Source organism: Vicia villosa, unplaced genomic scaffold (genome assembly GCF_029867415.1).
Source record: "Vicia villosa cultivar HV-30 ecotype Madison, WI unplaced genomic scaffold, Vvil1.0 ctg.000048F_1_1, whole genome shotgun sequence".
Classification (NCBI taxonomy): domain Eukaryota; kingdom Viridiplantae; phylum Streptophyta; class Magnoliopsida; order Fabales; family Fabaceae; genus Vicia; species Vicia villosa.
The window spans coordinates 106,301-120,941 of NW_026704980.1; the positions used below are offsets into that span (position 1 = coordinate 106,301).

Genomic DNA, 14,641 nt, shown 5'->3' on the forward strand with positions numbered 1-14,641 from the left:
AATAATAATAATAATAAGGGTCATGCTAACGAGTGCCCCAGGGGCACTCTTTAAGCATTCTAAATAAAGAAAATATTCTTTCAAAAGTTTACCATTTCAATTTTCGATGCATTAATTACGCATATTTCCAAAAAAAACTTACTTTTTAAAGTTATTAAAGAGTGCCCCTGGGGCACTTGTTAGCATTTCCCTAATAATAATAATAATTTCACAAATATATAGTGCAAATTAATATACATTAAAAACTGAAGCAAACAATTATTAGACGTGTGGGAAGCCACACTTTTATTACATCAAGAAACATAAGCAAACGACAACACACCATCTTTATTCTTTATTATAATACTACCATGATGATCACACAATCACACCCATGGTTTAATTTGCTTGAGGTATTATACCACGAAGAGAAGGCCAATAGTCAAGAGTTTTTTTCACACCACCCATAATATAGTCATTAGTTGCGCCCGGAGTAAAAGTGATACGTGCATAATTCTCTCCTTTGAAAAAGTAAGCTTCATTGGTCTTGTGAGAAGCAAAAGCCGCATCAGTTCCATATTCAAAGATTGTTCCACGGAAACAAGGAAATCCATCAGCAATAGGTTTGATATTCTGAACGAGACGGTTGGTTTCATAGTCTATACGAGCATACTTGTCTCCTTTGAATAAGTAAACTTCTTTGCCTCTGGTTGACCTAATTGCAGCATTTACTCCATTCTCAAACACGGTTCCTTTAAAGAAAGGAAACATGTCTGCAATTTTCTTAGGTCCTGAGATGATTTTGTCTTTGTCGGAGTGTGGAGCATAGTCTATGAGAGCACAAAGGTTTTCGTAAAAGATGAATGCCTCGTTGTTATCAGTGTCAAAGGCGCAATCAATTCCGTAGGTTCCGAATACGGTGTTAGCAAGGGATTTGAACCCGTTACGAACAGGAGTAGGGCCAAATACAACCTTATCATTACCAGTTCCTGGAGCATAATCCAGTAGCACATACTTGTCATTGATGAAAAAGTAAGCTTCATTGTTCCTAGAAGAACGAAATGTAGCATCAATGTAACCGGATTTTGTCATGTTTGATATAGTGTGAATTATTTATTTTAAAAGATGGTTGTTGGGTGAGTAAATAAAGAAAAAACAAGCCTATATATAGACAAATAAATATAAGTTAAAGTGAAGAATAAATTCCTAATATGTTACTCCAATACTAAGAGTAGGATTTAGATAAGAGGAACAATAGAATATAATAATATTGTGTGTCTCTTTGCATATATCTCCCCTTCAATAATTGTATACCTTTGAACATATACCTTTTTTCACAAACACACTTTTAGGTTCTCTATCTATCTGTTGTATCCCGGTTCTAAAAAGTTTGCCACCGAAGAAATTACTGGGTCGAGTCGCGGACTAGGCCGCTCTCTTTAAAACGTTTCGCGGTACTGCCCAAAATTATGCAAGCAGTCGAACTACCGCGCCGCCTCCAGTATAAAACAGTCCAGTTCTATACTGTACGATTACTATTTGCACGATAGATAATCAATCTAGAAATACACCTTCAGATGGTACTAAGACCATTCAAATATGGTAAAAATACCACCTTAGTATCTGGTTTGATCAGTCATAGTAATTTCTCAAACCAAGAGAAATTTCAATATTTCTCCAAAGAGAATTTAATAATGGTCATTTGACCAATCACAATAATTTCTCAAGCAAAGAAAAATTCGAATAATTCTCTAAAGAGAATCTAAGAAATATTATACTTGAAAATTTCTCAACTCAAACGAGGAGAAATTAACATTATTTTCTAAGGAGAATTCAAGAAAATATTCGGAAAATTCAACGAGTAGAAAGAAAGGGGGAGAAGTTGGTGCTTCGACAATTCGAAAGACACGGAGTTATGAGAGTGAGGAAGAAAAAACTCAAAATAAGTTTTTGGTGTGTTTTAGAATGAAACAAATGACCTCCTTAATGAAGTAAACTAGCCAAAATTTCTAATCTAAGCGACGTGGGACTAAGAAATTTTTCCAACTAACATACAATGTGAGACTTGACTTAATGAATTTTTTCAATTTATCTCCTATATTGGAGAATATAATAATATCCTGTGTCTCTTTGCATATATATCTCCTTCAGTAATTATATTCCTTTGAACATATACCTTCTTTCACAAACACTCTTTTCAGTTCTCTATCTCTATCTTCTTGTAAAAAAAATTCGCCCTTATTATTCCTTTAATATGATCTATTATTTTTTTGGATTTTTTTTTTATTTATCCGCAGAATCGTGTTATCAAGAATAATTTCATTTTGTTTTATACATTTATATTTGCATTCTGTGGGGCACTGAAACATTGATACTCAATTTTCTGTGGATTTGATTTACGATTGTTATTTTAATAATAATTTAAGACAACATTTTTTAAACATTGTTGTTTTTGTTGACCATGACTGTTGCATAATATTTTTAAGGAGTTTACTTATGTATTTTGTCAATAGTTTAAGACAATCTTTTATAAAGCCAGCTTTTACTCCTACGGGTTGAAAAGCAAATTTTTCTTATAATCTTTTAATAATTTACTTTCTTTTAGACTGGTCTTGGGTATATTGACGTGGTTTTTCACATAGCTGATGGATAGTTTTTTTTATTAAAAACAATATTCATTCTAATTGATAGGGTATATTGTTGCAATACAAATTAAAAATCGTCAAAAACAAAAGGATGAATATGCAAACAAACTCACAACATTCATGTTAATAGCATAACATGTTAGTAGCATAAAACGGCAAATTGTATATGCCTACGATTATAACTATGACTACATTGAAATTTCCAAAATATTTATGCTTTCGGATCTGTAGCGTTAATGACACCAAAGTCATAGATTATATATGTACTAGATCGAAACTCATCTTTCAACCTAAAACAAATAAATACCGTACAAAATCAGAAAAATAAAATACACCGCACAAAGACGGGAAATCAAATCAAACAACGACACACTAAAATGATCAAATCGTAAAGAAAAAACAAAAGAAACACTAAATATATGTGAAAATCACTTATTTAACTAATCACTACGCCGTACAAGGGCTTTTAGAGCGCTTTTTTTTGGCTTTTAGAGCGCTTGAAAGCGTTGCCATAGCCAGCGCTGCCGTAGGTAAAGATAGCGTCTTTTGGTACGCCAAAAGCGCTCTCGTAGCATACCCTATAGCAGCGCTTTTTCTAGAAAAGCGCTCTCGTATCATCCCCTATAGCAGCGCTTTTTCTAGAAAAGCGCTCTTGTAGCATCCTCTATAGCAGCGCTTTCTCTAGGAAAGCGCTCTCGTAGCATCCCCTATAGCAGCGCTTTTTTTCATAAAAGCGCTCTCGTAGCATACCCTATAGCAGCGCTTTTTCCAGAAAGCGCTTTCGTAGGTAGCTTGTTTTATCTTTTATGCTTTTTTTATTATCTTAGGCAACGCTTTTAAATAGAAAGCGCTTTCGTAGGTAGGCATATAAGAGCGTTTTTAAAAGCATTGTCGTTGCTAAATGCAATATTTTAAAGTGCAACTTGTAATTTAAGCCCCCCAGTTCGACCTGTAATTTATATTTATTTTTAACCTGTAATAATTTCGACCTGTAATATATTTTCAACCTGTAATATTTTCAACCTATATTTATTTTCGACTTGTAATATATTTTCAACCTGTAATGTTTTCAAACATAGGTAGGACATTATATACCATTATATATCAATATAATACCATTATAATCCAAAATAAAATATATACACCATTATAGTTCAATTCACATGTTTGCAACAGATACATATAACTAAATTATCTCTAACAATAACTAAATCATAATATAAGCCCGAAATTCTCAAAATCCGACGAGCGCACGGTCCTGGTCCTGCAAAGTATGAACAGAACAACACGGTCAATTAAACTAACTTTGCAGAAACATCAACAATTTTATTAGCAACAATTTCATGTGATTTGCAACTCAATCCACCAATGTAATTTGTCATCAATCCAGTCTCAAATCAAACTATCAACACCACTTATTTAAGAATCAAACTCAACAACAACAAAAACAAAGTTCAGCACTCTTATTCAGCAAACAACAAACTTGATTCATATAACAACGTCATCATCGTCAATTAATATTAAGCAAAATGAACCAACATCCACCAAAGAAACTCAAACACAGTCATTATCAAAATCCGTCACACAGTAATGTATTCATAAAACTTTTCACACAATAAGGTATTCATACCTATATGAATAGTCGCTAAATATAAAATTGACACAATTCCTCTTTGATTTCTTCCAACTTAAGTCTCGTATAAGAAGCAGCATAGAAGCCATCAAAGTACTACATAACAAAAACATAATATGCATGATTTAGTTAAATGTAATAAATTATAAGAAATTATCCTAAGTTATAAATTCATACCGTGATTGGAATCTCTAATTGATTCGTTTGAAGAATTTCTTTCAAAAACCTCAAAACAAAGTATCCGCAATCTGCACTGTTTCGCTGTTGCTGACACTACATAGAAAAACAAATAAGATTTTATAGTTGTCTTGTTTTATCAAGTAGCATAACTATTATAAGCAAAATTGTGAAAATTAATGTGTCTGCACTTTGATCCAAGTAATGTTGTTTGATTTAGTCTGGGATACTTGTGTGTCTCTTTGACTTCGGAACACTTGTATTGATCTAACAAAAATATAAAAGCATATATTTAGATCAATCTCACAAATAATTAAATATATAAATATACACGAATATTTAGAACGATCTCACTTACCTATCAATCGTTGACTTCATAGCCGGATAATTGGTCCACTCACCATCTACCGAATTCAGAAAATATACCACTTCTTTTATAGGGTTGATAGCAAGAAACAACCAGTGTGCTCTATAAATTAAAACAAAAGTTTATATGAAAATTTTGCTACGCAAAAGAAACAAAGATTAGATGAACCAAGAATGAAAAACTAACCCTACTGGTCGGGTATTATACGCCCAAAGAAATAGGCTTTCTGTATTGCCGGTGGTCATGAATCTATCGACTAAGCGCTGACTAACTGAATCCGGTTCCGTAGCAATTGTCTGTCCGCTGCAATGGGCGGAAGACACAAAATGGAATCTGTTTGACAATTCAGTCCCGCGCAACACTTTGTCATACAACAACCTTAAATAAAAACATAATAAACATTAGACTATTTTCATTGAAATGTGTAAGTAAATTGTTCAACTAATTAAAAAAATATATTCATCGGATTACCGAATGTATGAGTGAATATTACCGACGCCTAATTGGTCATGCGTAAAAATCTCTTTCTTGTCATCTAGTGCAACATTTTCGAGGAATTCAATACCAAACACAGCTTCATCCATATTAATTTCACGGAAAGCACTTGTCGTCAAATCTGACATATCAACAAGTGTTCCGAGCGTCTGCCGGTATCGAGGCATAAAAGAACCTCTTTTTGCCACGGCCTTCGGAGGACCCTTTTCCTTGGAGGGTACGCTACGAACTTGCTGTGTCACTTGTTGTGACCCTCGAGCAGATACCTAAAAATCATATAACTTAGGTAAATTATAAAATCATGCAGTTTTAGATTCAGATCATATATTAACACTTTAAATGTACCTCTTTTAGTGATGCAACAGACTCGTCCTCCTACAAAATCCCTTTACCCTTAATTGCGGGTTTTGTAGGAGTAGTCTAAAATTATCATGTAAAAAATAATTAACGTAACGGTTCAGAATTGACATTCAAAAACTAAATGATTCATAATGGTTTTCAACACACCTCATCACCAATGAAAATGAGGTCCGAGGGCCATGCAACAAATGACCCTATTGCACCTCGCAACAATGTTGTCTCTGAGACCATGTCAGGTACCGGTAGCACCGCATCATGATCTAATACAACATCAACTAATACTTTCAGGTGTCCATCCGGGAGCGGTCTATGGTGAAGTAAATCTCCCAAAGTGTTGTGCACTTTTCCCTTGCCAACTAGGCGATAATCCGGTGACGATAAGTATAGTTGGCAAGATGAAATTCCCCAAACCAATAATAAATATAGAGTCATTATCATTACAGAAATAGAACAATTGTAAGAAAAAAGAATTTATAATTACCTTGGGAAATTTTCTTTGACAGTTAATACTAGCTTTATCACTAGTTTCTTTCACCGATGAAGTATTGCACTTTTCTCTCATATATATCTCTTTATCTCTTTGCAATTCAGAGACTTGTGCTTGTAATTCCTGAAATTTTTGCAACACTTCTTCATTGGTAGGATTTCTTCTCCTAAAATGCTTATAGAAAGAGGTTGGAGTCACACCATAACCTTTACCCCTCACCCAACCGGGATACTCAGGAACATCTAGTGCTCTACTAAGTACGCTCCTATTATCCTGGTCCTCACCGGTGGATACCGATTGCGACATGGTCTCCTGTAATTCATTTACATTTCGAAAATTATTAGTGGAGATAAAAAATCAATTATATATTAATAAACATTTGATTTAATTAAAGACACAGTGTTATACTTACACATTCATCATAAGCTTTTTGAACATCGGGATCAACAGCTCGATTCTTGCCCACACGAGCTTTCTTCCACAACACATGTACTGGAAGTGAGGTTTCCTCACTTTTCGTCTCCTCTAACTATGCATTGACACAAATGATAAAATCGTCAATTACAACACATTTAGACAATTAATAAGAACGTAGCATTTCTATTTACTTACAGTTTTTTCCTCTAAGCGTGCATATCCCAAACGCCCTTTTTTGTATGGATACGCGGGTTTTGATGCTCTCGCCCTATTTGTGGCACTCCTTTTCCGAAAAGCTTCATCTCTTTGATTTACAAACTCAACCCAATCTTCATCTTTAATGAAGATCTCATACTTTTTTGGACGTCCCAGGGCCTCTTCAAGAAAGTTTCCTTCTTTATCCTTAAGATAGGTGTTTGTTAAAAAAGCTTTCCACCCTCTATGACTTTTTCCGGCCAAACCAAGTATGTAGCGTTTACGCTCATCTGGTATGTTAAAAGACCTCTGCGAAAAAACATACGTATAGAGTGTGTTAGTATAAGTAATTTAAACAAATTATCGTCAAGATAATAACAACAACCATATGTGATACCTTAAGCTCAGCCCAAAGCATATCTTTTTATCGTCCAACGGTTTGCTTTTCATATTCCATTTAGATACGGAGATAGGAATATGCATACGAACAAGTGTACCAATGTAGCTTGTCAACTTTGCAGCATTAGTACCAATTGCTTGGTTATCAGAATTCCATTCTAAATTATATATTAATCCTTTGTCTCTATTTCGAATGATTCCCTTCATAATGGTGATGCCTCGTGCAACTTCTGTTGCTGATGTACCAGATGGAGGATTTGTATCTGGAGCATCTCTATCTTGTGAGTTTTCTTGATTACTAGCCATTTGACATGTATCAAACAAACTAAAGCACATTAGTACACTATTAATATTTAAATAGGTATACAAGTCAAATGGAAGTCAAAGTAACTATGTACAAGTAAATCGGAATCGAAATCGGTGAAATCGGAATAAGTGTCAAAAAAAGAAAGTTGTCGGAATTGAACGAAATTTACATGGCTATGGTAAAACGTCCTCACGGACTCAAAAATGAAGTCGGTTTTCCAAAATTCAGACCCTAAGCCCAACTTTTGATTATGGACAGAAGCAAAACCGATAAAAAAACAGTCCCGAAATGCAAAGATAAGTTCATGAGCAGCTCCGGAATCGTCAAAATAGTATAGTTACATGTAAAGAAGTCGACAAACGGATACATGGTTCAAAAGTTATGTACAAAACGAAAATATGCACCAAAATCGGATGACAAGTATTGTAACAATCGGCGCAAAATTGAAAAAAACTATACAAATTAAATGTGTGTATATATATATATATATATATATATATATATATATATATACTAATTGAATAGGAATATATAACTATACTACTTGTATCAAACAAACTAAAGCACATTAGTACTTGTGTCAAAAAAAGAAAGTTGTCGGAATTGAATATATATATAGTACTATTACCTTTTTCACTAACGTCTCTTTCTTTTCTTGGTAGGCTAGAATATATAGATAAAAACACTATAGACCATTTCGTACTTGTCGGATCATTGACATAGAACACTTGTTTAGCTTGAGAGGCTAAAATTAAAGGCTCATCTTTGTACCCCACCCTATTGAGATCCACTTGCAAAAATCCTGACTTATCCATTCGTATGCAATTATTATTTTCAATCCACTTGCAACCAAATACAGGAATCTGAAACTTCGCATAATCAAACACCAAAATGCGCTCGATAACCCCAAAATATGACAAATTTGCAAATTTTGGATTTAAGTCATTCGCACTTGATATGTGCATTGCTTCAGCTACCAAGGTAACACCACTATTTTGTATAGTACTTTTATCATCTTGTTCTTTGGTATAAAATGTGTATCCATTAATTGCGTATGCGCTATAAGAAAACACAATTATACTTGGATCATATGCTAAACATCTCAACCTTTCTGTTACTGAAGCGGGATCTGAACGATACTTTGAATAAATATGTTCCTTAAACCACGGTATGAAACTTCGATTGTGCTCTCGTACTATCCAATTCTCATTTCTATTCGGATTTAAACCTCGGAGAACACCCTTGTGCATTTCAACATACGACTCAACCTCAATCTCATTGTGCAGAACATACAAATGAGCTTGATCCCGTTCGACCATTGATACTGTTACAACTTTATTTCCAATTAGCCTTTTTCCTTCTTTTTTTCGACAATATGAGATTTGGGGCTCTAATGTTGTTCGGCCTTTCCATTGAATGCTTTTCTCCACCCACGGTAGTTATGATTAGAATTTAAGAATCTACGATGACCGAGAAAGACATTCTTCTAACAAAGATCCAATCGTGTCGTATCGGTTTCATCTTCACAAACAGTACACGCTTTTTGACCTTTATTGTTGTACCCTGATAGATTTCCGTATGCTGGAAAATCATTAATTGTTCCAAACAACATCGCCCTCAAGTTGAAACTTTCTTTCCTATACCCATCATAAACCTCCACACCGTTCTCCCACAAAAACTTTAAATCTTCGATTAAGGGTGCCAAGTATACGTCTATGTCATTCCCTGGTTGTTTAGGCCCAGAAATTAACATAGATAACATCATGTACTTACGCTTCATACATAGCCACGGAGGTAGGTTATAAATCATAAGAATCACAGGTCAGGTGCTACGCGAGATACTTTGAATACCATGCAGGTTCATTCCATCAGTAGACAATGACAAGCGAAGGTTTCTTGCTTCTTTTCTAAATTCAGGATAATCATTATCAACTTTCATCCACTGTGGTGAGTCTGCCGGATGTCGCAACTTTCCATCAATAATTCTTTCATCTGCATGCCAAGTCAAGTGTCTTGAATCGGTTTCACTACGATACATGCATCTAAATCTCGGAATTATAGGAAAATACCATAAGACTTTTGTCGGAGACAACTTTTTCTTATATCGAGGGGCACCGCATTTAGGACACTCATTCAACGCTGCATACTCGTTTCGAAACAAAACGCAATCTTTTGGACATGCATGTATCTTATCATAGCTCATGCCAATAGAGGACAACATCTTTTTAGTCTCATACGCTCGATTGGGAAGAACATTATCCTCTAGTAGCATATCTTTCATAAGGGCTAATAACTCTGTGAAACTTTTATCCGACCATCCATTGTCCGCCTTTAAGTTGTACAACTTTAACACCGCAGACAATCTTGTGAATTTTGTACAACCATCATACAACGGTTTCTCTGCATCGCTTACCAACCTCTCGAACATTTTAAGACAATCCTTAAGATCTTCTTCAAGCGCTTCTGCAATCTCTTCGACTCGATCATAATCGTATGTGTTTGTGCAATCGTCGTTTGAAGCATACGTCGTATCATACCCCGACTAAACATTCCCGTTACTTTTCTCACCATGCAAATTCCAACATGTATAACTTCTATCAATTCCAAACCGTAGTAAATGCGATGCCAACTGAACCGCGTCAACCTGACCCCCATAACAACAACCCAAGCAAGGACACGTCATTCGACTCGGGTCTTCGACGTGCGTAGCCGCAAACTTAACAAATTCCGATACCCCTTTCTCGTACTCTTTCAACAATCGATTTGAATTCATCCATGTCTTATCCATGTCTTAGCTAATCTAAACAAAAACAACTAATTAAGGCACAACACAGTATAATGCGTTTCTGTCAAAACGTAAAGTATACACGGGATGAATCCGAAGCAATAAAACGCAACATATTACTTTGGCGAGAGAGAACATTTAATTACCTGTATAGAAGTAAGCAACTTCTAGACCCACACAATGTAAGATTCTTGAAAATGATCAAACTTTCACTCTTCATAAGTAACCCCTATTTAGCAAAGATATTCCTGAAAAATGTAAAATAAAAAAGTTAATTGAAGAGAAAAAAATTGGAGAATGGCATGATTGTTTATTAGATTCAAATGAGATCAAAGAAATATAAACTAAATGTGTTCACTAAAAAATATATAGAGATTTAGGTTCATGTGTACATGCTTCCAAATTCATATAACTATTTAACTCTTTACAAAGACATGATAAAGATTTAGGTTTTCAACTTTTATCTAATGATATTGACATTAGTTCAGCCAATACACAAACTTCCTAGTGCCAAAATTATTCAATCAGAAATAACTAGTCTTAGATTGGTGTTTGGTGATGTAAAACATGTAGGATAATGTAAAAAAATTCACAGAAGTATTAAACAGCCTATAGTTTATTTCTCAGATATGAGAGTATATTAAACAATCAAAGAACTCATCACTAATTTAATCAATAAACTCACAAACAAAATCATCACTATTATCTAAAACCATATCAACTAAAACCCTAACAATGTCATCTAACAATATCAACTAAAACCCTAACAATATAATCCCTCAATATCAATTAAAACCCTAACAATGTCAGTAAAATATTGGATTCAATAGAACTTACATTGAGATAGAGATAATGGAAAGAGATGGAGAACAAGCACGGAGGAGGGCGAACGGAGAGGTGACGGCGGAGGAGGAGGGCAAACAGAGAGGCGAGGAGGGCGAACGGAGACGGAGACGGCGACGACGACGGCACGGCTAGGGCTCTGAGTTCGTTTGGAGAAGAAGCTTTGTTCGTGAAAAATAGAACTGAGAGAGAGGCAAAGAATGCGTGTGTAACTGAAGCTCTGAGTTATTTTGTTTAAAGATTTTAATTTTAAATGGGCTACGCCAGCGCTTTTAGTAAAGCGCTTTCATACCCCCCGTAAAGCAGCGCTTTTACTAAATCGCTTTCATACCCCCCTTTACCAGCGTTTTTACTAAAGCGCTTTCATACCCCCCCTATATCAGCGCTTTCTAAAAGCGCTTTCATAACCCCCCCTTTACCAGCACTTTTTCCTCTTCTTTTTTAATTTTGTTTTTACCGAGTCCTATAGCAGCGCTTTTTCTAAAAGCGCTTTCGTAGATGCGCTGCTAAAAGACAAATTTGGCATAGTGAATAAAGAAATAAAAACGATTTGGAGGAGTGATTTTGGATCAAAATCGATCCTAAATCACCTCTCTCTACAAAATAAAGAATGACGACGACTATTGTTGATTAGTTATTGCCTTGTTGTTATGGTTTTTGTTTTATTTTTTAATGTTTTTTTTCAATTTTTTGTTCTTGTTCTCAAGCGGCAATCTATTGGCAACTCGTGCCGGTAACTCGTTTAGTCCGTTGTACTCTTCCGAGTCTTCAGGACTGAAGCTTTTGTTGAAAAAAATATTTAGTGGCCCAAGGATTCTTAATTACACTCCTGAATGAATATTTGCTTATTAAAAAAATGGGTCATGCTAATATGTATCCTAATAACATGTTAAGGGTACTATAATTAGAAAAAATTAAATGTAACAAAGTTATATTTATAATTTCGACACATTGAATTCACGTGTTTCAAAAAAAAAATATTTCTGTAAATAATTTATTAACTTGTGTCGGGCACATGTTAGTTTTTTTTTTAAATTAAAGATTCTTAATTATTTCTTAGATTCAAATTTATGTGCCCTAAGGAGAGATGTTAATACTGGTTTTTTTCATTAATATTTCAGAATATTTAGTAGGAGGAATTCTACTTTAGCCCTTAAAGGTTGGTGATTACTGGCTTGAAGGGGTTTTTGAGATTCAACAAGTGGTTATAAATTATTTTCCAAATCTCTTTAAAAATTCGATTGTTGATAGGCCCTGTCTTGATGAAGTTGCTTTCTATTTTCTTTCTTTCTGATGATAACCTTTTCCTCAGTACTCTAATTTTCTTATCCTTGTGTTAGATTGGACAGTGGTTCGGTGCGAAGTTAATAAGAGTCATGGTATTGATTGCTTTAACTTTTCATTCTTAAGAAAATTCTAAATAACCTATTAAAGTGAGGTCTTATTTTTAACCTATTTTGTAACCGGATATTTGCCTCCTATTTTGTAACCTTGATCCTCAAGGTGAATTCCCCTTCTCAATGGGGTAATTTACAACACATGTCTCTAGTGGGGTCTTTATACAACTTACTGGTTATCACCTAATTATTAATATATTAGAAAAAACTATATTAAGTCTACATTTTGAACAAATTTAGTTTTCTAACAAAACACCATTAAATAAGACTACCCATTCTTTAAAGAATAAAATAAGACTGCAGAAAACACATATATAATTTGAATACAATAATATTTCTGTATTGCGTGCATAGCTTATGAACGTCACATGAAATAACATAAAATAAGACTACGAAATAAAATAAGACTATGCAATAAAAAATAAATAAAAACTATGTAGAAGGAATAAAAATAATAAATAAATTTCATACTCCACCTTTTATTCACTGGCTATTTATATCTAGAAACAATTTTCAAGAAATACACATCTTTCCATCCAAAGCTTTAACAACTAAATCAGTTATTAGTTTTAATTAACTATGATTTCTCACACCATAAACCTATTTCTCATCTTCACCATCTTCACCACACTCTTATGTCTCTCTTCATGTGATGATGGCATCCCAAACAAATACTCCTCTATATTGGGTCCTAACAATGATAAGCTTCCATCTCAAGATGAAGCTATACAGTTATTCCAACTATGGAAGAAAGAACATGGACGTGTCTACAATGACCTAGCACTGATGTCCAAAAAATTTGGCATATTTATTTAAGGATTATCACAAACGCTAATAGAGAAAGAAAGTCATCAGATGACTTCCTTCTTGGCCTTACAGACTTTGCTGATATGAGCTCAAATGAGTTCCGAGAAAGTTACTTATACGACATTGATATGTCCAGCAACACCATGAAACCACAAGATGATGATCAATTACAAAGCGTTAGTATTCCTAGATCCTGGGATTGGAGGTTACACGGAGCTGTAACCGAAGTTAGGGATCAAATTCGTCCTTGTAGTAAGTTTATTTTGTTTTCAACTATTTCATATTTTATATTGAATGATCTATATATATTTATTAAGGAAATTGTATTTGTTTTATCAGAAAGTTGCTGGGCAATGTCAGCAGTAGGAGCTATTGAAGGCATAACTGCAATAAAGACAAAGGTTCTTAACCCACTTTCAGTTCAAGAGCTTCTGGATTGTGACAAACATAGTTTTGGTTGTGATGGGGGATTTGTCAGTAACGCATACGATTGGGTTATCAAGAAGAAGGGGATGACAGATGAACATAATTATCCTTATACCGCACGGAAGGGTCCGACCTGCAAAGCTTCATTGGTCTCTTTTTATTAGTATTAGTAAGATTAAAATTTTTTTTCATCGATTCTAAAACTAAAACTAACTCCTTTCTTCATGAAATGTAGTTTCCGAAACGTGCAAATATTTATTCATATTATGGCGTAAAGGGATATGAAAACGACATGTTAACTGCAACTTATCAGCAGCCAATTAGTTCGTGTCTTTATGTTGTGCCTGAAGATTTTCAACATTACATTAGGGTAAGTCTTTATTCAATGGTTGCTTGCTCTCTTGTTTTTAAAACAATTCAAGGTCACTGTTTTCTTTTTTAATTTTCATTATAATTTTATGATATATATCCATTGGTATAGGGAATATATGATGGTCGCAATTGCCCGGAGGATCCAAAACTAGCAAATCATTGCATGTTAATAGTTGGTTATGATACTGCATTGAATCAAGATTTTTGGATTGTGAAGAACTCGTGGGGAAAGACATGGGGAGCGGATGGTTATATGTTTATCAAAAGAAACAATGGTAGACAATATGGTGTGTGTGGCATCAATGCATGGGCTTCTTACCCATACAAGCTCTAGGAGCTTAATTACTGGTTTCACCATATTTGATCAAGAATAAGTTAAAGTATGAATTACAGTTAATAATTAGTATAAAAGTTTGAATGTTTCAGATTAAATAATGTATGAATGTATTCAAGACAATTTATATGGGTTGAGGGTAGTTCTCTATTACTTTTAAATTATAGCTTTTTTAAGTCATATTGGTTAGCAACCATGATTTGGATGCAATTTAGC

At 34.3% G+C, this 14,641-nt stretch overlaps 1 protein-coding gene and 1 pseudogene across 1 annotated transcript; one reads left to right on the top strand and one right to left on the bottom strand.

The window, feature by feature from the left end:
- Positions 1-219: 219 nt before the first annotated feature.
- On the bottom strand, positions 220-1,126 carry LOC131622985 (albumin-2-like). The gene has a single exon (XM_058893989.1). The coding sequence runs from the start codon at positions 1,069-1,071 to the stop codon at positions 379-381; it is 693 nt and encodes a 230-aa protein (XP_058749972.1). The 5' UTR covers positions 1,072-1,126; the 3' UTR covers positions 220-378.
- Positions 1,127-13,065: 11,939 nt separating this feature from the next.
- On the top strand, positions 13,066-14,425 carry LOC131623066 (ervatamin-B-like; annotated as a pseudogene).
- The last annotated feature ends 216 nt before the right edge of the window (positions 14,426-14,641 follow it).